This window comes from Schistocerca piceifrons, chromosome 7 (genome assembly GCF_021461385.2).
Source record: "Schistocerca piceifrons isolate TAMUIC-IGC-003096 chromosome 7, iqSchPice1.1, whole genome shotgun sequence".
NCBI lineage: Eukaryota > Metazoa > Arthropoda > Insecta > Orthoptera > Acrididae > Schistocerca > Schistocerca piceifrons.
The window spans coordinates 431,138,548-431,166,253 of record NC_060144.1 but is presented as its reverse complement, the minus strand read 5'-3'; the positions used below and the strand labels follow the sequence as shown (position 1 = coordinate 431,166,253).

At 40.7% G+C, this 27,706-nt stretch overlaps 1 protein-coding gene across 7 annotated transcripts in view; it reads left to right on the top strand.

Moving 5' to 3' along the window:
• Positions 1-27,706, top strand: part of LOC124805382 (transcription factor SPT20 homolog) — a 309,909-nt gene that overhangs the window by 70,923 nt on the left and 211,280 nt on the right. For all 7 annotated transcript variants that reach the window (XR_007017452.1, XM_047265939.1, XM_047265940.1 and 4 more), the window contains one exon: positions 27,210-27,367. Coding sequence is in view for 6 of the 7 variants with exons in the window: in XM_047265939.1 (XP_047121895.1) it covers positions 27,210-27,367 (158 nt within the window). In the remaining variant the exon portion in view is untranslated. The remainder of the gene's footprint in view (positions 1-27,209; positions 27,368-27,706) is intronic.

The window sequence follows — 27,706 nt, the reverse complement described above, 5'->3', positions numbered from 1 at the left end:
AATACATTCGATCCAAGTATCGTCGCTTTGCTTTAAAATTCCAGCAAACAGCATCAGAAGTGCTGTTCCAGTGAAAAATGTGTCTGAAGAAACTGGCCGTGCTGAATGTACAGGCTGTAATATTTTAATGAAAAAACTTAAAGAGAAATGCTGCAGAAGATCTGTTAAAGAAAAACTACATATGCTTTAGCACCAGCTTCATGGAGTAAAGAAAAAATCCAAATGTTTCTTAACATTATCGAATACATGGTAAAGAAATCGAGGGTATTGCTAAAAGAAGATGGTATTTTGTCAAAAGGGAGTTATAAAGTGGGAAACAGAATAGGTAAGGATGTGGAAAAACGTGTCCAGAATTTTTACTGTTAAGACGATATAAGTCACATTTCTGCTAATAAAAAAGACTGTCTGTCTGTCCCTTCAGAAAATGGCAAAAGAGTGTATAAGACAAAAAGACTAATTTTACATAATCTGGAAGATGTATGGTTAACTTTCAGAGAAAAATACCCTGAAGATATTGGGTTTACTAAAGTTCGTGAACTTAGGCCAAAAGAATGTGTTACTGTAAACAGTCATGGAATGCATAATGTATGTGTATGCTCGTATCACCAAAATGTAAAACTGTTAATGCATGCTGCACATGTGAAAGAACCGTACACTGAACTTCTACAGAAACTTGTGTGCAATCTGAAAAACGAGGAATGCATGCTGCATCGCTGTTCCCGGTGTCCTGACGACTATGAACTGCACAATTTTTTAATGGAACTGGAGTCCTTACAAGTTTGTGAAAATATTGTATTGAAACAATGGGTGCAAACTGATCGACCTACACTGGAGACATTAATGAAAATGACCGATGAATTTGCTGAGTATCTCATTCAAAAACTTCAAAACTTAACACAACATCATTATGTATCAAAATCTCAGAGTCACTACTTCAGACCAAGCAAAGAAACCCTCCCTGATACTACATGCATCATCATAGTGGATTTTACAGAGAACTATACCTGTTTGCTTCAGGATGCTGCACAAGGATTTCACTGGCAGAACGTTCAAGTCACCCTTCATCCTTTTGTGTTGTACTTTAAAACAGATGATTGCATTAAGTCAATGTCATTGTGCTGTATAAGCAACCGTTTGCAGTATGATACACACACATTCTATGTTAGCCAGAAAACTGCTCTCACTTATAAACTGGAACAATTACCACACATCCAGCATGTTATGTACTTCAGTGATGGCAGTTCTGCACAAAATAAAAACTTTAAGAACTTTTTAAATTTGTGACATCACAAGCAAGATCATGGAGTAGCTGCAGAATGGAATTTTTTTGTCACTAGTCATGGCAAAAATGCGTGTGATGGAGTTGCTGGTACTATTAAACATTTAGCAACAAGAGCAAGTTTACAGCGTCCATATGACAGTCACATTTTAAGTCCAAAAGATCTGTTTACATTTGCCAAAACTCATGTTCCAGGAATAGAAACCTTTTATGTTACAACAGAGGAGATAACAAAGTTCACAAAGATGTTACAAAAACTATATGAGACTGGTTCTACCATTCCTGGGATAAGAGTGAATCATTTTTTCAAACCACTGAATGAAATCAAGTTGCTGATAAAGTGTGTTTCATCATCTACTAAATTGATTCAAGCTCCTTTTGGGATTCAAAACACTGCCTCTAACTCAATTAAAGAAGAAACATTTGTCGCAGCTATCTACGATGTGGCTTGAAAAAATTCTAGAGATAAGTGAAGAATGCAGAGATGGAAAAGTCAAGTTCATGAGTCCAAGTGGCCCTTTCTCAAGTTATTCATGGCCACTTCATACTGATGTTTGCTGGATACCTTATGAAAACATTTTAATGACTTTTCCTGCTCCTGGTGCAAGCACAAGTACTGGTAATTTATGTATCTTTGAATCAGACATAATATTGTCCATTGGAAACTTGTTTGAAACAATGAATGCCTTTTAGAATTTTATGAATGTGTTTTATGACAATTGATCATCATTTGTGACCACTAGGTGGTTGTTGTTGTTGTTGTGGTCTTCAGTCCAGAGACTGATTTGATTCAGCTCTCCATGCTACTCTATCCTGTGCAAGCTTCTTCATCTCTGCAACCTACATCCTTCTGAATCTGTTTCGTGTATTCATCTCTTGGTCTCCCTCTACAATTTTGACCCTTCACGCTGCCCTCCAATACTAAATTGGTGATCCCTTGATGCCTCAGAATATGCCCTACCAACCGTTCCCTTCTTCTAGTCAAGATGCGCCACAAATTTCTCTTCTTTCCAATTCTATTCAATACCTCCTCATTAGTTATGTGATCTACCCATTTAATCTTCAGCATTCTTCTGTAGCACCACATTTCAAAAGCTTCTATTCTATTCTTGTCTAAACTATTTATCATCCATGTTTCACTTTCATACATGGCTACACTCCATACAAATACTTTCAGTAATGACTTCCTGACACGTAAATCTATACTCAACGTTAACAAATTCCTCTTCTTCAGAAACGCTTTCCTTGCCATTGCCAGTCTACATTTTATATCTTCTCTACTTCGACCATCATCAGTTATTTTGCTCCCCAAATAGCAAAACTCCTTTACTACTTTAAGTGTCTCATTTCCTAGTCTAATTCCCTCAGCATCATTTGAGTTAATTCGACTACATTCCATTAACCTTGTTTTGCTGTTGTTGATGTTCATCTTATATCCTCCTTTCAAGACACTGTCCATTCCATTCAACTGCTCTTCCAAGTCCTTTGCTGTCTCTGACAGAATTACAATGTCATCGGCAAACCTTAAAGTTTTTATTTCTTCTCCATGTATTTTAATAACTACTCCGATTTTTTCTTTTGTTTCCTTTACTGCTTGCTCAATATACAGATTGAATAACATCTGGGAGAGGCTACAACCCTGCCTCACTCCCTTCCCAACCACTGCTTCTCTTTCATGTCCGTCGACTCTTATAACTGCCATCTGGTTTCTGTATAAATTGTAAATAGCCTTTCGCTCCCTGTATTTTACCCCTGCCACCTTCAGAATTTGAAAGAGAGTATTCCAGTCACCCTCGGCCAGCTCCTGTTCTTTTCCGACCCTGACGCTGTTAGGTTTCGAGGGCTAGGGGTCTTTCATTTTCCAACCTATACTTCTCATGCAGCGTCTGACCTGGAGAGGGCGGCTGCAAAAGGCGTCTGTATCCCATGTTAGGGGCGGCCTCCAGAACTGCGGAAGGCAACGGAATACCACCGCAGATTATCTTCCCTGCATAATGCAGTCTCCATTTTATGTACAAAAATGGCTTCCTCTCATGTTAAATCAGTGTCCGGAGGTAAAATAGTCCCCCATTCGGATCTCCGGGGGGGACAACTTGAAAGGAGGCAAAAAATCAAAACGAGAATTGGTACCTGGAATGTCAGAACTCTGCTACAAGCAGGAAAACTAGAAAACCTTAAAAGAGAGATGGAAAAGAATCATATGGACCTCGTAGGAGTTGCTGAACTAAGATGGAATGGACATGGAGAGTTGCAGTCAGATGAATATGTATTCTACTACTCAGGAGGAGAAGTAAAAGGAATTAATGGAGTAGGAATGATTATGACAAAGGAAGTGGCTAAATGTGTGGAATATGTAGACTAAGCAAATGACCGGGTTATTGGTGTAAGGCTGAAAGGAGCACAAAAAGATTTACTGATTGTCCAGGTGTATATGCCAACTTCAGAACATGATGACCAAATTGTAGAGGAAACGTACAATGTAATAGAGAGAATAATGGACGACAATAAAAAATGCAGCAAAATAGTAATGGGAGACTGGAACGCCATTGTGGGAGAAGGGAAAGAGGGAAACATAGTAGGCAGTCATGGTCTTGGAAAGAGAAATGACAGAGGTGAATGGTTAATTGACTTCTGCAGGGAAAGGCAGCTGATAGTGGCACACACATGGTTCAAGAACCATAAGAGGAGGCTCTACACTTGGAAATCACCAGGGGATAAATATAGAAACCAAATCGATTTTATACTGGTAGAAGAAAGGTACAGGAATGGAATCAAGAAGGTGCACACATTACCAGGTGCAGATATTAATAGTGACCACAACTTACTTATGGCAGAAATAGAAATAAGAATGAAAAAACTGAAAAAGGCGACAATGGTGAAGAAATGGGATCTAGAGAAGATAAGGTCCAACAAAGAACAAATTACAGAAATGCTGTCTCGGGACTTTCTAAACACAGTACGAGACAAAGAAGCACCTGATAATGCCAACGAGTACTGGAATATGCTGAAAGAAGGAATCATTAAAGCAGGACAGCAAAATATAGGATATGTAAAAGGGAAAAGGTCAAAAAAACCATGGGTCACACAAGAAATGATTTCCAAGATGGAGGAGAGAAGAAAATTGAAAAACAAGAACACTGAAGATGCAAGAAAGATATGCCGAAGGTTAAATAACGAACTGCGAAGAGAGACAGAGCAGGCTAGTAAAAAATGGCTAAAAGAGGAATGTGATGAAATTGAAGAACTGGACAGGAAAGGAAGATTCAACTTACTATACAACAGAGTAAAGACTATGACATGGGAACAAAACAGAGCAGGAAGTGCTACTATGGAAATTTTGAGTAAAGACGAAGAGGTAGTGTATAAAGATCGTGACGATGTCCTCCAGAGATGGGAAGAATATATAAAAGAGCTATATGACACAAATAGCAAACCAGAAACTCTGGAACTTGAATCACACAACAGTGTAAGTGATGAAGAGAAAGGACCGACCATCATAATGGAAGAAGTGAAGTCTGCCATTGCTGCAATGAAAAATGGCAAAGCAGTAGGTACAGATACAATACCGGGAGAAATACTAAAATGCTTGAACCACAATGGAAGAAGAGAAATATTGAGGTTATGTAATAAAATATATGACAGTGGTGAATGGCCTGAGGACTTTTTGACAACAGTAATGATTCCATTGCCGAAAAAACAAGGAACCAAGAAATGCAGCGAGCACAGGACAATCAGCCTCATTTTACATGCAGCCAAAGTGATGTTAAGAATAATTAATAAAAGACTTGAAAAAGTAATAGAGGAGAATCTCGGCGAGGAGCAGTTTGGCTTTAGACGGAATACGGGCACCAGAGATGCAATAGGGCTCCTACGAATCTTGGGAGAAAGGTTTATTGAAAAAGGAAGAGACCTATATATGTGCTTCATCGATTTAGAAAAGGCATTTGACAATGTGGTTTGGGACAAGCTGGCGACTATTATGAGGGAAAAGAGAGTGGACTGGAAAACGAGAAGACTTATAAACTCATTGTACCTTAATCAAGAAGTTTCAGTTAAAGTGAGAGGAGAAAGTACAAACTGGATCAGACTAGGGAAAGGAGTAAGACAAGGATGCTGTTTATCACCTACTCTTTTCAACCTGTACTTGGAAAATATGATTGACCAATGCTCATTAGATGACAAAGGAGTAGAAATTGGAGGAAGAAGAGTAGGGTGCTTGAGATTTGCTGATGACATGGTCCTTCTAGCCACAGGGGAAAAAGAATTACAGGATTTGGTGGACACCATTGCAACTAACGGAAAAAAATATGGAATGAAAATTAACACAAATAAAACAAAAGTATTGGCAATAGGAGGAAATAAGGAACTAAAAATTGTGCTGAATGGAGAAAAACTAGAACAGGTGCAAAATTTTAAGTATCTTGGAAGCAGGATAGACACCGACTGGAAGTGCACCACAGAAATTAAAACAAGGATAGCAATGGCAAAAGAGGCATTTTATAAGAAAAGGAGAATCTTCTGCAGCGGTATGGACAGAGAACTCAGAAAGAGATTCATAAAATGTCTTGTATGGAGTGTTCTTCTATATGGCGCTGAAATATGGACTATGAGGAAAAAAGACAGAGAAAGGCTGGAGGCTTTTGAGATCTGGACATGGCGGAAGATGGAAGGAATAAGTTGGATGGACAGAGTAAAAAATGAAGAGGTACTGAGAAGAGTGGGAGAGAAAAGGCAGTTACTAGATGTAATAAAGAGAAGAAAAAGAAATTGGATTGGGCATATATTAAGAAAGAATGACGGACTGATAAAAACAGTTTTAGAAGGTTATGTAGAAGGGAAAAGGAAGCGAGGAAGGAAGAGATTCCAGATACTGGATGACATGATGGACGGTACAACATACGGCAGCCTTAAGAAGGAAGCAATGGATCGCAGAAAATGGAGAGGCAAAGGACCTGCTAATATAGCAGATAACTGATCATGATTCCAGTCAACATTGTCAAAAGCTTTCTCTAAGTCTACAAATGCTAGAAACGTAGGTTTGCCTTTTCTTAATCTAGCTTCTAAGATAACTCATAGGGTCAGAATTGCCTCATGTTTTCCAACATTTCTACGGAATCCAAACTGATCTTCCTCGAGATCGGCTTCTGCCAGTTTTTCCATTCGTCTGTAAAGAATTCGTGTTAGTATTTTGCAGCCGTGGCTTATTAAACTGATAGTTCTGTAATTTTCACATCTGTCAACACCTGCTTTCTTTGGGATTGGAATTATTATATTCTTCTTGAATTCTGAGGGTATTTCGCCTGTCTCATACATCTTGCTCACCAGATGGTAGAGTTTTGTTAAGCATGGCTCTCCCAAGACTGTCAGTAGTTCTAATTGAATGTTGTCTACTCCCGGGGCCTTGTTTTGACTTAGGTCTTTCAGTGCTCCGTCAAACTCTTCACGCAGTATCATATCTCCCATTTCATCTTCATCTACATTCTCTCCCGTTTCTATAATATTGTCCTCAAGAACATTGCCCTTGTGTAGACCCACTATATACTCCTTCCACCTTTCTGCTTTCCCTTCTTTGCTTAGAACTGGGTTTCCACATGAGCTCTTGATATTCATACAAGTGGTTCTCTTTTCTCCAAAGGTCTCTTGTATTTTCCTGTAGGCAGTATCTATCTTACCCCTAGTGATATGCGCCTCTACATCCTTACTTAGTCCTCTAGCCACCCCTGCTTAGCCATTTTGCACTTCCTGTTGATCTCATTTTTGAGACTTTGTATTCCTTTTTGCCTGCTTCATTTACTACATTTTTATATTTTCTCCTTTCATCAGTTAAATTCAATATCTCTTCTGTTACCCAGGGATTTCTATTAGCCCTCGTCTTTTTACCTACTTGATCCTCTGCTACCTTCTTTATTTCATCTCTCAAAGCTACCCATTCTTCTTCTACTGTATTTCTTTCCTCCATTCCTGTCAATCGTTCCCTAATGCTCTCCCTGAAGCTCTCTACAACCTCTGGTTTATTCAGTTCATTCAGGTCCCATCTCCTCAAATTCCTACCTTTTTGCAGTTTCTTCAGTTTTAATCTACAGTTCATAACCAATAGAGTGTGGTCAGAGTCCACATCTGCCCCTGGAAATGTCTTAGAATTTAAAACCTGGTTCCTGAATCTCTGTCTTACCATTATATAATCTATCCGAGACCTTCCAGTATCGCCAGGCTTCTTCCATGTATACAACCTCCTTTTATGATTCTTGAACCAAGTGTTAACTATGATTAAGTTATGCTCTGTGCAAAATTCTACCAGGCGGCTTCCTCTTTCATTCCTTCCTCCCATTCCATATTCACCTACTACGTTTCCTTCTCTTCCTTTTCCTTCTATCGAGTTCCAGTCACCCATGACTATTAAATTTTCATCTCCCTTCACTATCTGAATAATTTCTTTTATCTCATCAACCTCTCATCAGTCTCTTCATCACCTGCTGAGCTAGTTGGCATACAAACTTGTACTACTGTGGTAGGCGTGGGCTTCGTGTCTATATTGGCCACAATAACGTGTTCACTATGCTGTTTGTAGTAGCTTACCTGCATTCCTATTTTCCTATTCATTATTAAACCTACTCCAGCATTACCCATATTTGATTTTGTATTTATAACCCTGTATTCATCTGACCAGAAGTCTTGTTTGTCCTGCCACTGAACTTCACTAATTACCACTATATCTAACTTTAACCTATCCATTTCCCTTTTTAAATTTTCTAACCTACCTGCCCGATTAAGGGATCTGACATTCCGCGCTCTCATCCGTAGAATGCCAGTTTTCTTTCTCCTGATAACGACGTCCTCCTGAGTAGCCCCCAGCCGGAGATCCGAATGCGGCACTATTTTACCTCCGGAATATTTTACCCAAGAGGACGCCATCTACCCAAGAGGACGCCATCATCATTTAACTATGCAGTAAAGCTGCATGCCCTCAGGAAAAATTGCTGCTGTAGTTTCCCCTTGCTTTCAGCCGTTGGCAGTGCCAGCACAGCAAGGCCGTTTTGGTTAGTGTTACAAGGCCAGATCAGTCAATCATCCAGACTGTTGCCCCTGCAATTACTGGAAAGGCTGCTGCCCCTCTTCAGGAACCACGCGTTTGTCTGGCCTCTCAACAGGTAACCCTCCGTTGTGGTTGCACCTACGGTACAGCTATCTGTATCACTGAGGCACGCAAGCCTCCCCACCAACAGCAAGATCCATGGTTCATGGTGGGGGGTGGGGGGTGGGTGGGTAAGTAAGAGTAGGTAAAAGGTAAGAGTCACAAAATGAAATGTGTATATTATTTATGTTCTTTCTGTTTTAAATAATTTAACAGAACAAATACCCTTCTGATTTTTTTTATTTGAAATGTATGACAATAGGAATTTTTTGAGACAAAATTTAAAATGGTGAAACTTGTGATTTTGACGAAAAAAATTCATGAAGTTTGTAAAAAAACTGACTTTAATTACAGATTTGCTCATATTTATATGCACAGTTGCAGCATTTTTATAGTTTAGTGATATAGTTGGTCCTTTTATCTTTCTAATGACACCAAACAGAATAAAATTGATTTATAAATACGGGAGTTACAGTAGTTAAAAACTTTCAACCTACCTTTCATACCGACGCCAGATGGAGAAAATTCTAGACATTTCAAAATGGCCCCCTGACTACAGCTTTGATCTAAAAAATCTGAAAAAATGTTTTTATTACTTTCTATTTATGTACTTTCTTACACCAAATTTTCACAAATGTCTGTGACATGATGCCACCGAGATTTCTTTATTTTGGGTGATTTTAAATGAAATGAGCCCCTGAGGAGGAGTACTCGTTTGTTCCAGCCAAGTTCATATTGGTTGACTTCAAATGAAATAAGTTGTCTGCTAAATTGGGACAGTAACCATTGGATTGGACAGCATATTTCAAGTTAACCAATTTGCGCCCTAATGAATTTGTGCTTAAAGGGACGTAGGGTGCTCCCATCAATCATAGATGAGAAGAAACTGTGTTTATGCATAGGGGGATGATAGAAGACACGTGTATGATGGCATTGCTAGTTGTAGGTTTCTGGAATATGTTGTACACAATGTACCCTTGTACGAACCAGAGGTTTAAATCAAGGCATTTGAGCGTGTGATTGGATGCCATAACTTCATGCGTGAAAGTCAATCTGGGATGCAGACTACAAAACTCTTTTGCAAGCGGGTGCACATTTTCAAGTGGGCTATCAAAAATAACAAAAATGTCATTGACATATCCATAATATAATTTTTTATTTTTTTTTTTTTTTTTTTTTAAAGATGGGATTGTTTCTTAAATGTTTATTCTATAGGCTGTTACCAAAAGTTTTTGTTGCCAAAATTTAGGCAGTTTTCTTTTTCTGCCTTTGTCTCCTTCTACTGTAGCTTCACGTTCAGTAGTTTTACCATTACCTCAATATTCCCTGAGCTTTTGTGTGTTTTAACTCCCTCCCCCATTTAATATGTTGATCATCTCCTATCCTTACCATTCTCACACACGTACCTTCCCCTTCATTCATCCTCCTCCTCCTCCCCCCTATTCATTTAGATTGACATTTCGGTCCATCTTATAGTTGGCCGTTCAGTGGAAAGTAATCCCAAGTACATAGACCTGTTTATTTCTACAGTGGTGTACATCAGTCTACAGCATGGCGGTGAGCTGGTATTACGTGGGCATACAAAAACTGCGACAGCGTCTACAAAAATGCATCGACAGAAATGGTGATTATGTCGAAAAATAGCTAAATGTTCAAGCTGTAAACTGATGTAAACCATTGTAGAAATAAACGGTTCTATGTACTTATAAAAAAAAAAAAATAGGAGACCTTAATTTTGGGATTATCCTTGTATTTTCTCTGTCACCACAAATTTGTGTTTTTTTAATATTTAAGAGTATTTTATTCTATTCTGTCATTTTAACTGGCTCTGTTCAGCTTTTATTTTACTTCAATCCCTTTTTACCACTACTGCTGCCACTCACCTCTTTCACTAAGTTTCATTCTCAAGTCTGTCTACTGTGTGGCCATTTGCTTCATCATATATACTGTCCAGAGAAGTATTTGTTTACCACTGTGATTCATGGCAATGAACACTAACCATTCTTCACACCGCGTATTGCTGTGGTGTGGTAAGTTTCTTTTTGATTCCTAATCCTGCACTCATACAAGTTTAATTTCTTATTAATATTGTAATTTTACGCTTTTAACATAGCGGTTTTGGATCAAGAGGGAGGTTGAATATGAGTTGCCGGCTGTGGCCTGTGACATAATGTTAATGCATGCTGTCACGTCAGCTTTTGGTGCATATATTCATAATTTAATTGTTAGTTGGTGAGGCAGTGAATTTGAAAGCAAGAACAATTAAACTGACTTTGGTGACGCACTGATCTGTAGCTTAGCTTGAGGTATGTGTTAGATTGTAAGATGATGGTTTGTTTGTGAATTGGCGAAGGCAATGAATGTGATACTAAAAAATCTGGGTGTGGTGACTGACTGACCTGTACCTTAGCCTGTTTGAAATAAAGGCCAATAACATCATGTTATAGTTGCCATATTGTTTCTGGCATTTGTCACTGGTCAAAGCCAACATCTTGCGTTGAACATTTTTCTATATCCGAGCTTTTCATTAGCAATTTTAGGCTTGCTTATGTTTATATTTGATGGTTGCGACCTTTGCTTCAACATTATCATACCAGTGACTTTTAAATAAGACTAACATGGTCTCTATTGTTCAAGCACTAATAAACTGTTATGTAACAGAATTGTTATTACTAATTACAAATAATATGAGGATACACTAACCATGCAAAATGCATCATTGTTAATGAAAGTTGTGCAACAGAGATTGTTTTCTATTCGTAGAACATTGAACAACTGTTGCTGCATCAGGCCCAAATGGAGTGGAGTGATGTCAACACAATACTAGTTCATACTCCATTTGATGTGGGCCATCCAATGAATTAAAACTATTACACATAATAAAACTCCCTTTTAATGGATCTTTGTGAGCCAACATATTTTTTCTTAAATGGAGTTTTTCCTTAAACAAGGATTTAACTACAGAGTGTCAAAGAAGTGTGCCACAATCAAAATTTGTAGGTTTTTAGGCCATCATAAATGTGCATGGCTTGGCCATCGCAGACTGTAAAAGAATTATTAATGCCAAACACTTATCACCAACTCACAATCAGTAGGCATTTATTTTAAAGTCACATGTAAAATCTCCAACTGGTGTCTTGATTCAAAGGCATCATCCAGAATGAAGAAGAAACTATTTGTATTCATAACTTATTTTGCTTGACTAGTGGTGCAGATAAATATGATTACATTGAAAAGAAAAATCCTGAAATATTGTTATTTATTTCTTGGAACAAAACTGAAAGTGTAGTTTGCTTTTCCCTGTCTGCATAAAGTACTGAAGAGTTGTCATTCTGCATTCTAGCTAGGCCATAATGCCTAGAACCAACTCATCTACATTGAGGAAAAATACTTTCTAATAGCTGTAGAACAAAATGTAACACATTTGATTCCTCCTCCTCTTCACCACCACCACCACCACCACCACCACCACCAACGCCAACACCAACACCAACCCCCCTCTCCCTCTTTCATCCGTTTCTACTCGATTCATCACAAAAGCAGTGCACAGCTACTTACATTTACATGATGTTTAAAAGTTGGAATATCATTATCGTGACAAAGTCCTGAAATATAACAGTTACTGGAATATCTGAGAGACATTCAGGGAAGTCATTTGCATTTTCGTCTGCAGCAACTGTTACTGACCAAACGCCATCATTTACTAGTTGCTTCAACATAGTCTGTTTGGTTACAGCATTACACAGTGACAGATGTGTATGTAGTCTGCAGAATAGTCAGTCTCATTACGTCCTTTCTTTTGAAGAGTAAAAGTGACCTCTGCACAACAGCCATTCTGTATTTGGCTTTCATAGGACACGGATGGAGTCTCCACAAAGAGCGTATGAGTATAATACTCAAGTGTTCCTGCAAACGGTGTTTACACTGGCTCATGCTTCCACTCCAGGAGTGATGAGACAAAACAATAGGTACTTTCTAGAGCCAACATTAATGGTCATCTCCATTAACATTGAAGACATATCAGCCGCCCAAGAGCAACTGCTGCACAATTTGTGCAAAAGCGAGTGATGTGATGTACTATGTGCTCAGAAAACACACAGAAAATCAGCTAAGATGATTAAAAGTGCCAGGCATGAAGCTGGCTGCCAAAAGGCCACACTCTCAGTATGGAAGTGACCTTTGTGAGGCCGTATCTCCAGGTGAGCAGCATTTATCACACGGATGAGAACAATGTCGAGATCATCTCCATAGAGCTCAGTAATGTTGTAATCACCTCTTTGTGTAAACCAGATGCAGAGTTTGGGTAGAAGTTCACAATCTTTCCATCATTCATGACAGCAAGCTTCCTGCCTCCTTTAATGGCAAAAGATCGTAATGTGGATATAACCCAGACTTGCTGTTTGAGAGTGGCTGCATGGTGCAACAGAGTACAATGTACATCAGTACCAAATACACAGCATCAACTGATCATGTGTAGGGTCTGCCCAGTCTGCCCAGCAGTAAAGCCACAGGAGGTAGCCTTCAGATGCAGTTACAGCATTAGAAAAGTAGACTGGGCTAAGTTTTCTTCTACGCTGAATGAGAAGATCAGCACAATTGTACCAGTCCCTGAGGAATAAAAACACTTTTCTGAATTAGTGAAATCCTACTCTCGACTGTCCATTCCCAGAGGCTGCAGGACCCCATTATCTTCCAGGTATAACACCAAAAAGAGCTGTACTAGCGCTGTGATTAGCTAAGAGTGCTCCCGCCATGTCTCAAAGCCAACACACACTCACAAACATACTGAAACACATACAGAATACTGGATTTACATTTAAATAACTTCAAATTAAATAAATATTCCTACAGCTGGACCATAAACATGCTCTAACGCACATTATTAAATATATAAACAAATTAAATAAACATACATCCAAGGAATAGAAACAAAAGCAGGCCAGTAGCCTAATATCTCTGGGCTGTATAAAACACAGTAAATATTTGACCAATTTCTACATGAGTAGTATATATCAGATATAAACAAAGACATAGACGAATAAATATATTTATAAGCATGCTGCTACTGATTTTTCGTGTACCTGTGGGGTACTTATGGCCTGACGCGATCAATAGTAATTGGCCACTTTGACCTCCAATAACTCAGGTACTGTTCAAGTTACATGCTTGTAATTCATACCAATTTAGCTTTCTAAAGACATGTGGCTGGGAATTCCATTGTGATGCTGTGTCAATGAAGGGGAGACAGCGGGAATGCCAAAGATGACGGACATTGAGAAACCATCATGGCAGACATTTCACAGTTCATATAGAAATTAATAGTAACCAGATGAATCATGAAACCATAATGGCAGACACTTCACAATTCATGTAATTTATGGCAAACGTTTGCTGCAGAGTTTGTTTCATGAAACCAAAACACACAGTGAGCACACTCTGCAACAGTGGAAATAGCCATTTAGCTACGTCCTGTGCCAGGTGGCAGAGTGGGATAGTGATGCACTATGTGAATCAAACTTGAGGTTGTTTGCTTCAAAATGAAATCTCTGCCAATTCTGTAAATTATCTCAGTAAATTTGTATATCATTCCAAATTGTTAAGTCCTTTTTGACTCGCCCTGTATTGCTCTTAATAGCATTATTGCTGTCGTGGTCAGCCTGTCCAGTTTGCTCCAAATTTCTCCTTATATACATTGTACATCATAGCACGGCCAGTTCAGTTGGTAGGCATGTGTATCTGCTTGTCTCTTTCCTTTCCATTCTCCTTCACTTCAAGTCAGTTTAATGTGTATGTGAGGGCTATCTGGAATGTATCTTCTGTTAGGCTGTATGTGAAACACTGGAATAATCAAAGCAAATTCAATAAAATTACCTTTAAAGTACACCTTTGAATTATTTCTGAATGTTACGTTCATATCAATTTTCTGTACCAGTATGTTGATGACTGCAGATAGACAACCACTTATTTTGTCAATAAAAACATTTGTCCATGCATTCTGAAAATCATTTTAACGTATCACATATCGTACGTATACAGCAGAAACAGCTTTTAGATTTCTTGCCACTAAGAACCATACTACAGAATGATTTTACGTTTGCTGGGATCTTCAATTACAACACTCACTTTGTGAATGGCTGCTGCAGGAAAATGAGAAGCAATGTGGATTTCTCTCTGAAAGCATCCTGTCCTACTGCTTGAATCAATGTACTGACTGTTTTGTGCTCACACTGTATGAAAATGGAGGTTATGTGTTGAATAATCCTAGTATCTTTTATTTATCTACTGTGTCATGCCCTCAGTGATAGTCTCCAGTTATAAAACTTCCAACAATAAAAATACGATCATTGACTGCTGATTTATTACTTTACATCATTTACTGTCATCATTTACCAATTAGCGTTGGATCTTTTCTGTGGAAAAGTTTCGTGGCAGCTTTAATGCATTCTTTGGTACCTGCTTTGGAACATGGTGACGTTGCCTACATGTAACAAGAGGTCTCCATTCTTACCGACATTATGTTGTACTGAAAAAAAAAAAAAATCAGAAAGCTTATTGCAACTGAAGCCTGCATTTGAGTAAGACAGCAGAAATAAAAAAAACATGGAAAAGAGACTGGGGAGAAATGCCTGAGAAAATATCATAATGCATAAAACAATGGTGAATACATGAAGAGTAGTGAAGATATTTATGAAAAAAATTAAACAGCAGAGTGTAAACATGAAAATTGTATTTTACAAATATTTAGTTCAATTTCTATGAGAATGGCATGTGCGAAAGAATTTTCAAACATATCAGCGCAAAAAAAAAAAAGAACAACCTTCATGTTTCAAATGACTACAAGAAGTAAGGACTGATCTTAAAGAGATTGAAGACCACAAAATTCTAAACATTTGTGTTTCAGAAGTAGTTTTTGGAATCTCTAGATGACACAAATAAAAAATGCTGGAGCTGTGTGGTCAAAAGATTGGGAATGACAACACTGTTATTCAATGAAACAGTATTGCAATAACCTTAGGTGATACCAGAAACAATTACCAGTACTCTTGTGGTCCATATGTAGTCCAATTAGGGGTGCAGGGCTAGTGAGGGGGGAGGAGGTTTCTACTGGAGAATCCACATCCACATCTACATCTCTACTCTATAAACAGCTGTATAGTGCATGGCAGAGGATATGTCCTATTGAAACAGTTACTTTTTTTTCCCCCCATTGGTGTATTGGAGTGAGGGAAGAGTGATTGTTTGCGTACCTCCATGTATGTTGTAATTAATCTCACCTTGTCCTCATAATCCCTATGGGAGCAACATGTAGGTGATTGTAATAATTGTGTCTTTTTGTTGTGCCTATCTGCGACTCAGCATCTCCGATATATCGTGAGTAGCAACTTTCCTTCTCATAATATTTTTACATTCCATCCTGCATTTTCGATTGTTCGATTTTAAAAGATCATTTAAAGCAGGTTCTTGAAACTTCGTAAGTAGGCTTTCTCGAGGTAATATACGTGTATGTTCAAGATTCTTCCATTTCAATTTCTCCAGCATCTCTGTGACACTCTCCCATGGATAAAAGAAACCTGTGAGCATTCGTGCTACCATCCTCTGTATACATTCAGTATCCCCTGCTAGTCTCATTTGGTATGGCCCCACACACTTCATCAATAATCTAAGATGGGTTACAATTCCATCTGTGATTCATTGGTACTACATTTGTAGTACAGATTTTTGTCACGTGAAGTGCACAGTTTTATATTTCTGAGCATTTAAAGCTAGATGCCACTTTGAAATCTTGTTTCACAGGATCTCTACCATGATATCGGGTGGCGAAGTGAAGTCTGATTGGGAGCTAAGACTTCCTTTACTTAATCTTGTTCACTTTTATTATTTCAGTACACTCGTCAACCTCTTCTGACTGGATTTCTCTTCTCAAAGCGCTGCTTGAGGTCAAGAGTACAAATCCAACATCGAATACTCAAAATGAATATGATGTTTCTGATGATGAAACAACTTATTGTATCTTGTGTTTATGCAATACAAAACTACTCTACCATGCGGAAGATCTCAATACATTGACATGGACTAGCAGTCCAAAAACAGTCTGTCTTATTTAACAGATTTCAATTGAGTCCATGTATAATGAGTTTTCTCTTGTTCTCAAGATATCATAGGCATTGTCACTGCTGCTCTTCCTGTATGGTATGCTTCGTATTTCCAATGCAGAAACTGATGGCATGGAATAAACCACTCCACCAGCAGATAAAATGAACATGGTACAATGTGTATTGTTTTCCCGGCTTGCAAATATACTATGTGGTCAAAAGTATCCGGACACCTGTCTGAAAATAACTTACAAGTTCGTGGTGCCCTCCATCAGTAGTGCTGGAATTCAGTATGGTGTTGGCCTACCCTTAGCCTTGATGACAGCTTCCACTCTCGCAGGCAAATGTTCAGTCAGGTGCTGGAAGGTTTCTTGGGGAATAGCAGCCCATTCTTCACAGAGTGCTACCTGAGGAGAGATATCGATGTCGGTCGGTGAGACCTGGAATGAAGTCAGCATTCCGAAACATCCCAAAGGTGCTCTGTAGGATTCAGGTCAGTGCTCTTTGCAGGCCAGTCCATTACAGGGATGTTATTGTCGTGTAATCACTCCGTCACAGGCCGTGCGTTATGAACAGGTGCTCAATCATGTTTAAAGATGTAATCGCCATCTCCAGATTGCTCTTCAACAGTTGGAAGTGAGAAGGTGCTTAAAACATCAATGTAGGCCTTTGCCGTGATAGTGCCATGCAAAACAACAAGGGGCACAAGTGCGCCCCCCTCCCCTCCCCCTGCATGAAAAACACGAACACACCATAACTTCACTACCTCCGAATTTTACTGTTGGCACTACACACGCTGGCAGATGATACTCACTGGGCATTCGCCATATCCACACCCTGCCATTGGATCGCCACATTGAGTACCATGATTCATCACTCCATGCAATGTTTTTCCACTGTTCAATCGTCCAATGTTTACACTCCTCACACCAAGCGAGGCGTCGTTTGGCATTGACCGGTGTGATGTGTGGCATATGAGCAACCGCTTGACCTTGAAACCCAAGTTTCCTCACCTCTCACCTAACTGTCATAGTACTTGCAGTGGATCCTGATGCAGTTTGAAATTCCTGTGTGATGGTGTTAATAGATGTCTGCCTATTACACATTATGACCCTCTTCAACTGTCGGCGGTCTCTGTCAGTCAGCAGACGAGGTCGGCCTGAACACTTTTGTACTGTACGTGTCCCTGCAAGTTTCCAATCAGAAACAGTGGACCTAGGGATGATTAGGAGTGTGGAAATCTTGCGAACAAACGTGTTACACAAGTGACACCCAATCAGCTGACCACGTTTGAACTCTGTGAGTTCCGTGGAGCACCCCATTCTGCCTTCTCATGCTGTCTAATGACTATTGAGGTCGCTGCTATGGATTACCTATCAGCAGTTGGCAGCGCAATGCACCTAATATGAAAACGTATCTCTTTGGGGGTGTCCAAATACTTTTGATCACATAGTGTATATCGCGTTCATCCACTTCGTAACACATGCACGTAATTGAAAAATACGCCTAAACAGTGGATTATCTAACTCATTATAAAAATAAACTTTCTATAGTGGCAATCATCATTCATCTGTTTGAAAAATGGGTGTGCAACACATCACTTCACCAAAGTGATATGTAACACTACAAATCCTGTCAAGATCTGACTGAATATTTATGCAGTTCCTTTCAACCAGTACTTCATTATAGATAACCATATCCTTTGCAAAAACTAGATTATTATTAATATTTCTACAAAGACATTAATATACAACATAAACAGTGAGCGTCCTAACACACTTCCTTTGGGCACACCTGAAATTACTTCCACCCTTTGCCATGCATCTCACCATGGTTTCCAGAGTATAGATGTAGCTGTAGATCTGTTGATGGCTCTCCATCCAAGATAACTTGCTGCGACCCCACTAAAAAAATCCTCAGTCCACTCACAAATTTCACTTAATACCCCCATACAGTTGTACGTGTAATAATAAGTGTAGATATGACATAGAGTCAAATGCTTTTTGGAAATCAAGAAATACTGCTGACTGCCTAGATCCAAAGCTTTCAGTATGTCATATGAGAAAAATACAGGTAGGCTTTCACATGATCGATGTGTTCAGAATCCATTCTGGTTGGCATGAGGGAGATCATTTTGTTTGAGATACCTCATTATGTTTGAACTCAGAATATGTTCTAAGATTCTACAACAAATTGACGTCAAGGATATTGGACGGTAGTTTGCGGATCACCTCTACTACCCACCCATCTTGTAAGTGGATGTGACGTGTGCTTTCTTCAGACTTCTAAGGACAGTTTTTTTATTCAAATGTTCGAAGATAGATAGATCACAGATAACAGAGGGACTAACTCAGCCACCAATTCAGTGTAGAATATGATAGGGATTCCATCTGTTTCACCGTCAGGGGCTCAGCATTCATTTGCTGAGTACAGGCTTGGCAACCCCAGGGTTCCTGAGCTAGGGACTTGTGCCGTAAGCTCTGGGTGTGCTTCAACAACCACTCTATGGCGGGGCAGTGGAGCATTCTATGTCGCAGGGAACGGTGATTTTGGCTTGACTGCCTGGATCATGAGGATGGTAAAAACCTCTATAAAAATATCTCTGTCTCAACATGTGCTGCCCGTTGATGAGATGCATCGCTGTTGAGGTGGAACAGTCATTAGCGGGCAACCGATGGTGAACCTGCTGCAACTCAGTTGTATAAGTCTTACTCAGGCATGTGGGGCTCTGTCTGAGTGGATCCTTGTTTCGCTAGCTGCTCATGGGACCCATATGGAACTCTTGAAATCATCATCTCCTCCCAGTGGGAAGGGTGTACCACCTAGGAGTATTCACACCCAATCCTCTAAACAATTTAGGGAGGCTAGCCCTCCTGGTAATTTTCATCAGTTGAATTGTAGTAACAGGGCTCACGGAGTCATAAATCAAAATGCATCTTTGGTCAGTAAGAGGAAGGAGGGGACGTTTGAAAATGTGTCCGAAAATGTGTCCCCCTTCTATATCCATAAAGGCTTGGAAGGACTTGCCGAAAGCCTGAAGTCTATTAAGTGGCTTAGGAATGGTTCCCTACTGGTCAAGACTAACAGGGTAAAGCTGGTGGAACTACTTATGAAGACCGGAAAATTTGATGAATATGATGTAACTGTTGAACTGCATAATTCCCTGAATTCTAGCAAGGGTGTGGTCACATGCCGTGATATTATGGATATCAACATAGCCAACTTAAACAGGAATGGACATTACAGGAGACAGTGGACGTAGAGCAAAGGATTCATAGGAATAATGGAGAATTGAGAAGACCGCCAACTTCTTTCTGACCTTTAATTCACCAACCTAGCCTGACTACATCATGGCAGGTTTTCTCCAACTTAGGGTTAGGCCTTATGTACCTACCCCTATGCAGAGCTACAAATGCCAGCATTTTGGTCACACAACACTGAGTTGTGGGGGTGAAGCGACGTGCAAAATGTGGAAAGTCAGCCCAAGAAGCTGGGATTGACTGTCCATGTCCAGCAATCTGTGTTAACTGCACTAGGAGCCACCCAGTCTGGAGCTGAGGCTGCCCCGTTTTTGCAGAGGAATGAAAAATTCATAGCTAAAAGTTACCAAGTGGATCCCCCGTACTGAAGCCAAAAAGGAATATAAGGCAACGAAACCTCCCCTCTTTATCACTTCTTATGCTTCCATGGTGCAGAAACCCGTTCCTAAGGTTGACGCCTCGATGCAGACATCGTCCAGTGCACAACCATCCACCTCCAGCACCTGTACGTGCATGTGTTCCTGCCAAGGCAAAACGAGTAAGGATAAAGCAATCCGAGCAACCGCCACAGAAAAGACCAGCAACAGTTCCGTAGTGAGTGTCAAGAAGGCACACGACAAGCAGAGTGCCTATCAACACTCCTGTTCCCCCTCATCCTCGAAGGGACAGGATGCAGGGAAAGGTTCACAACATTTGAGTCAAAAGCTGTCCCAAGCGTCATGAGACATTAATCTTTCACATCTGGCTGTTGAGGAGGACATAATGGAATTAGATGCTTTGGATCCAGGAACCCCCTCCACTCCCAATCACTCTACAAGTATTGCACCTCCGTGGTGTAGTGATAGGGGTAAATTAAAACTACATTGATGAAATGGCTCCCATCCTCCAGTGGAACTTACAAGGGTTCAGGACGCATGTGGAGGACCACTGTGTCTGTGTCTCAAAGAGACTCATTTTCATCAGTCGTACACCCCTGAGCTGTGAGGCTATGTACTCTACAAAATGGATGATCTGAGTGGAGAGAGAGCTAGAGGAGGCATAGGTAATTTCGTGAGTTCTGACTACCACTCCTCGCCGCTCTCACTTACGGTGACTTTACAAGCACTTGCTATGTCTCTGCACGTGCGTCATCTGTTAACAGTATGTTCCCTTTACTTGTCCCCACACGATGCACTTGATGAAGAGGTCATCACTGACCTTATTACGCAGCTCCTGTGCCCCTTCATACTCAGTGTTGATTTTAATGTACACAATGTGCTTAGTGCTCAGCAACTACCAGCCCCAGGGGTAGAGCAATTGAGAGGCTTCTAGTGTCATCATGTGCATACTTGCTAAATGCAGGACAGAGCACTCATTCTGCACAGCAACTGACATTGATCTCTTGCTTTGCTCTACAGCTCTTGCTCACACTGCTCAATGGGAAGTGGTCGATGACTTGCATGGAAGTGATTGCTTCCCGATCTGGTTTCACCTGCCAGATGGGGGTGGAACATGAAAGAAAAATGCTACAATGGGTGCTCGGTAGAGCCAACTGGACACTTTATAGCCAGTTGGCTCAGTTCAAACATTGTGCGAGTGTCGAGGCATGGGTGGATCGTGTTACCAAAATGATCCATCACGCCGCTGCAGCATCCATTCCACAGTCAATGGGACAACAGAAGAGGCAACCTTTCCCTTGGTGGTGTGCTGAATGCCACTCTGCAATCAGGACCAGGCGTGCGGCTCTGCGTAGGATCAAGTGTCAGCCAACTGCAGAGAATCTTGCAGCCTTTCGGGTTGCGAAGGCGAAGTGCCGTCAAATTATTCAAGTGAGCAAGAAGAGACCATAGTAACAGTTCCTGAACACCATTAATCGTTCCACCAAAAGTTCCGTTGTTAAGACAATCAGGAGAATTTCTGGGAGAGGAAGCAAGTGCCCCATGGCTGCTGTAATGCAGAACGGCACTCTTCAAACCAACCCGCGAGACATTGGCCAGACTATGGCTGTGTACTTTGCCACAGTTACTGCAACAGCCAGTCAGGATTTAGGTTTCCAGCGCCAAAGAGCGGTTGCTGAGAGGTGTAGTTTTGACTGATGAAGATTACAACTGCCCGTTTTTATGTGGGAGCTGGATTCTGCATTGTAAGCGGCTCGTGACACATCCCCTAGTCATGACAGGATCCATACAGTATGCTGTGGCACCTCACTAGGCAATATAAAGAAATCCTTCTCGCACATTTTTAATGTGATTTGGGAATCAGGTCAATTTTCTGACTCGTGGCGAGAGGCAATTTTAATTCTTCTTTTAAAACCTGGGAGAGAGACCATATATGCCCAAGTAGTTACTGTAGTGTTGCCCTCACTGGCTACGTGGGAAAGACCTTGGAGCAGATGGTCAACTGCCACCTTGTCTGGGTGTTAGAATCCAGACACCTCCTTAGTCACTTTCGGTGTGGGTTCAGGAGGTATCGCTCCATGTTTGATAACCTTGCCCTCCTGGAGGCAGCTACAACAGACAACAGGCTTTCCTATGCTGACATCACTCTAGGTATATTTTTTGACATCAAGAAGGCCTATGATACTACTTGGCAGCATTTTACCCTGGAGCAGCTTCACAAATGGGGTTTTCATGGTTGTCTTCCCAATTTTATTGAGTCCTTCCTTTCACAACGATATTTTAGATATCGAGTTGGTGATGTCCCGTATGATCACTTTGAGCAGGAGAATGGTGTCCCTCAAGGTAGCGTTTTAATAGCATTTTGTCCATAGTGAAAAATCCTATCCAGTGTTCTTTGTTTGTGGATGACTTCTCTGTGTTTTGCTCTTCTTCAAGCCTCACAATGACTACATGTCAGTTGCAACTAACTCCTCGACCTTTGGATGAATGGGTGCGAAGAGTGGTTTTAAATTTTCCAACTAGAAGTCTGTGTGTGTTCTTTGAACCATTCTTGTTCCATTTTAAACTTTCCTGAGTTGGAGATGAGGGACACTGTCCTTACTTTTAAGTATTTCGAAATGTCTTAGTGACAGTACATGGGGAGTAGACAGGACTTGCATGCTCCACTTTTACAGGGCATTTGTGTAATCTCGGCTCGATTATTGGTGGAGGTGTATGGGTCTGCGAGACCCTCTTATTTAAAGATTTTGGACATGGTGCACCATGAAGGGATTCGGTTGGACACTGGGGCATTCAGAACAAGCCCGATAGCACATCTCTGTGCAGAGGCTAGTGAACCACCACTTCACATCGTGCGACAGCTACTTACAGTGCGCCAGGCTTATAAAACACTGTCCATACCATGCACACTTGCCTATCAAGGCAGCAGGCAATGAGGCCCTTTCGGATTCGTGCACAGGATTGCCTTCTAGAGATGGTTGTGGCTGGTCTTCATGTTTTACTTCGTGGTGGTAGCCGATGTCCACCTTGTCTTCCCGAAAGGCCCAGACTTATTTTAGACTTGACAAGTTTTAAGAAAGATCAGATTTTACATTTCAATCTCTGTTTTTTAACATTTTAGATATGCATCATGCTTTCACAGTAGTGTACAGTGATGGCTCCAAACAAGGTAACTCCCTTGGCTGCTCTGTTGTGTTCCCCGACCATGTCACCAGGATTCTCCTTCCTGACGAGTATACCGTTTTCTCAGCGGAGCTCTACACAATCCTGAAGGCACAGGACCAGATGCATTGTATTCAGGGCAAACGGTTTCTCATTTGCTCCGATTCCCTTAGTGCCTTACAATCACTACAGAACCTGTACCCAGCTGATATATGACCGACTGTACTTGCTCCAGTGGCTGGGTAAGCAGGTGTTACTCTGCTGGGTGCCAGGTCATGTAAGTATATGGCGAAATGAACAGGCCGATTGGGCTGCCATGGAGACCTGCAGAGGTCAGGATGTGGCACAGTGTCCCTTGCAGGCTGTCTTTTCTGCACTACACAGGAAGTGCACGCAGTTGTGGGATGAGGAATGGCTGGCAGGGACAGCCAATAAGCTGGGGTTGGTAAAGTCAACTTCCCGGCCATGTCATTCCTCCTGTCAGTTGCTCAGGCAGAATGAGGTGACCGTGATGCGTGTTGGAATTGGGCACTGCCCTCTCACATTTAGCTTTTTACTGCGGCAAGAGGATCCCCTGTTTTGTGATGCTTGTGGCATGCATGTCTCTATCTGCTATATTTTAACGGAGTGCATATTATCATGATGCAAGGGCAGAAGCAAATATTGGTGGGGATCTGTCCTCTATTTTAGCTGATGATGAGATGAGTGTGACTGAGGTTTTAAAGTTTTGTGATGTGTTTGGACTCTGGCCTAAACTTTTAAGCTGGGAGTTTTAGTGTGTTGCAGAGTGGCTGGCTTCTCCTTTTTTTATTCTTGTGGTCAGCCAGCCACTTCCATCAGCTATATTGTTTTAGCTCCTTATACCACTTTCTTCCTGTGTCGTTAATGTTTTGCTACCGATGCAGTACTTCATTCCATGGTTCTGGGTGCGTACACACATGGTTTTCGAACTTTTGTTACCTGTGTTTTACATGCTGTTTCATCTTCCTGCTTTGTGTATTTTACTGACACTCGTCTTGATCTGTTTTTGTGCGGGTGCTAAAGACCTTGCTGTCATGCGCACAAACATGTCCATGGTCCTTTATCTGTTTCTCAATGGCACTGATGCTAACACTTACTACAGCTATCTTTTCAAAGGTACAAGGATTAAATTGGAGTAACTACTCTCCTAGGTCCTTCTTTGTAAAGGAAAGTTTGGAAATGGGGTTAAGCATTTCTGCTTTTGCTTTGCTATTCTCAATTTCAGTTCCTGTCTCGTCTACGAGTGGCTGGATGGTACCTTTGGTGCAACTATTAGCCTTTACATATGACCAGAATTTCTTTGGGTTTTATGAAAGATCATTTTACAATAATCTGCTATTGTAGTCAATCATTGAAAGCTTCATGCATTGCTCTGTTGACAGCCAAACTTGTTCAATTTAGCATCTCTCTGTCTATAGCCTTATGCTTGTGTTTTACACCTGTTATGCAGTTGTCTCTGTCTCTTTGGAGGTGTCTTTATAGTGATAGTAAACCACGAAGGGTCCCTCCCGTTATCAACTATTCTACGAGGGCAGTTCAATAAGTAATGCAACACATTTTTTTTCTGAAACAGGGGTTGTTTTATTCAGCATTGAAATACACCAGGTTATTCCCCAATCTTTTAGCTACACAACACTATTTTTCAGCGTAATCTCCATTCAATGCTACGGCCTTACGCCACCTTGAAATGAGGGCCTGTATGCCTGCACGGTACCATTCCACTGGTCGATGTCGGAGCCAACGTCGTACTGCATCAATAACTTCTTCATCATCCGCGTAGTGCCTCCCACGGATTGCGTCCTTCATTGGGCCAAACATATGGAAATCCGACGGTGCGAGATCGGGGCTGTAGGGTGCATGAGGAAGAACAGTCCACTGAAGTTTTGTGAGCTCCTCTCGGGTGCGAAGACTTGTGTGAGGTCTTGCGTTGTCATGAAGAAGGAGAAGTTCGTTCAGATTTTTGTGCCTATGAACACGCTGAAGTCATTTCTTCAATTTCTGAAGAGTAGCACAATACACTTCAGAGTTGATCGTTTGACCATGGGGAAGGACATTGAACAGAATAACCCCTTCAGTGTCCCAGAAGACTGTAACCATGACTTTACCGGTCGAGGGTATGGCTTTAAACTTTTTCTTGGTAGGGGAGTGGGTGTGGCGCCACTCCATTGATTGCCGTTTTGTTTCAGGTTCGAAGTGATGAACCCATGTTTCATCGCCTGTAACAATCTTTGACAAGAAATTGTCACCCTCAGCCACATGATGAGCAAGCAATTCCGCACAGATGGTTCTCCTTTGCTCTTTATGGTGTTTGGTTAGACAACGAGGGACCCAGCGGGAACAAACCTTTGAATATCCCAACTGGTGAACAATTGTGACAGCACTACCAACAGAGATGTCAAGTTGAGCACTGAGTTGTTTGATGGTGATCCGTCGATCATCTCGAACGAGTGTGTTCACACGCTCCGCCATTGCAGGAGTCACAGCTGTGCACGGCCGGCCCGCACGCGGGAGATCAGACAGTCTTGCTTGACCTTGCGGCGATGATGACACACGCTTTGCCTAACGACTCACCGTGCTTTTGTCCACTGCCAGATCACCGTAGACATTCTGCAAGCGCCTGTGAATATCTGAGATGCCCTGGTTTTCCGCCAAAAGAAACTCGATCACTGCCCGTTGTTTGCAACGCACATCCGTTACAGACGCCATTTTAACAGCTCCGTACAGCGCTGCCACCTGTCGGAAGTCAATGAAACTATACGAGACGAAGCGGGAATGTTTGAAAATATTCTACAAGAAATTTCCGGTTTTTTCAACCAAAATTGGCCGAGAAAAAAAAAGTGTTGCATTACTTATTGAACTGCTCTCGTACTTGGTTCATATCTATCCAGTGCACAGTCAACTATCCTTATAAACTTGATCCATAGTTTCCCTACATGCTCGTGTCCTGCGCTGCTTTTTTATCTAGTTTGTTGTACATATATATCTTTCTGCTTGTTTTAGTTGGCCTTCTGTTCTTGGGTAATACCTTGTGGTCACTGGTACCAGTTTCGATGTGGATGTCATCGAAGAGGTCAGGTCTCTTTGTTTCTGTAGGATCTAATGTATTTTAATCGTGAATGGGGTTGAGAAATATTTATTCTAAGTAGTTTTCAGAGAAGGCATTTAGTAATGTTTCACAGGGTGTCTTGTCATGCCTGCCAATAACAAAACTGTAATTTTCGTAATTGATTGTTGGCTGATTAAAGTGTGTACCAATGATTACAGCATGATTGGGTAACCTATATACAAGCGAACTGAGATTTTCTCTAAAGTTTTAGACTACTTCAAGAGGTGAATCAGATGGTAGATAGAAGGATCCAATTTCAATTTTATGCCAATCGCTGATATTTGGTCATTGGTGACAGCTGAACCCAGTGCATTATTCATTCTCTTGTTATTCACAAACTTATGGTAATTAAATGGTAAAAATAGTATTTAATTTTATGTTCTTTTAAATTGCTTGACGGATTGTAATTCACATTCTTCTATGGCCAAACTAGAGACAGACAGAGTGTTATGTAGATGATTCTGCTTGTGGAAGGAAGGAAAGAAGATTGAGGTTTAACTTCCTGTCAGTAACAAAGTGTTTAGAGACAGAGCCCAATCTCAGGTGGCAGAAAGATGTACTGTATTCCTTTCAAAGGAACCGTCCTGGCATTTGCCTTTTCAAGGAGTTATGTTTGTGGAGGAAAGAAAAGAATATTTTATAATATTACCAGTTGGCTGTCAGTCTCTGTCACACCACAGGCACTTAAGTGTGTAATCATTTCATTCTATGAGAATTATTTCGGCTATGCCATTGTAAATATTAATATACATACTGAATTTGATGTTTTAAATTTGCAGTGGCTATACAGAAGATTGAGGAGCTAATACAGCTCCACGTCCAAGGAATGGAACAGTTACCACATCAGGTTGGGAGGCCTAGCAAATTCAAAATGGGACCTCCACAACAGGGAATGCCCCCACCGCTTATGAGTTTACATACAGCCATACCTGGTGTGGTAAGTATATCTGTGATTGAAACATTAGTTTCTATTCTCTGTAATTGTGTAACAATGCCAATATTTTGCTTGCAGTCAAATTATTTAGCAAATAAACAACTTGTATTAATTTTTGGTATGTTCTTATTGAGAATAGTATTATTTGTGATATTTCCGCATTATTCTAAAATGTCTTGATTAAGACTAACTGAGGATTTGCACATTCTTAGCAAAATATGTTTGTTGGTTCTGGCTAAGAATAAATTGAAAATTTCAGTTGTGTAAGAAATAACTGCTTTGCCCTATTGGCTGGATTTTAACTAGTGCATAACAAAATCCTCTTGTGAAAATATGACTTCA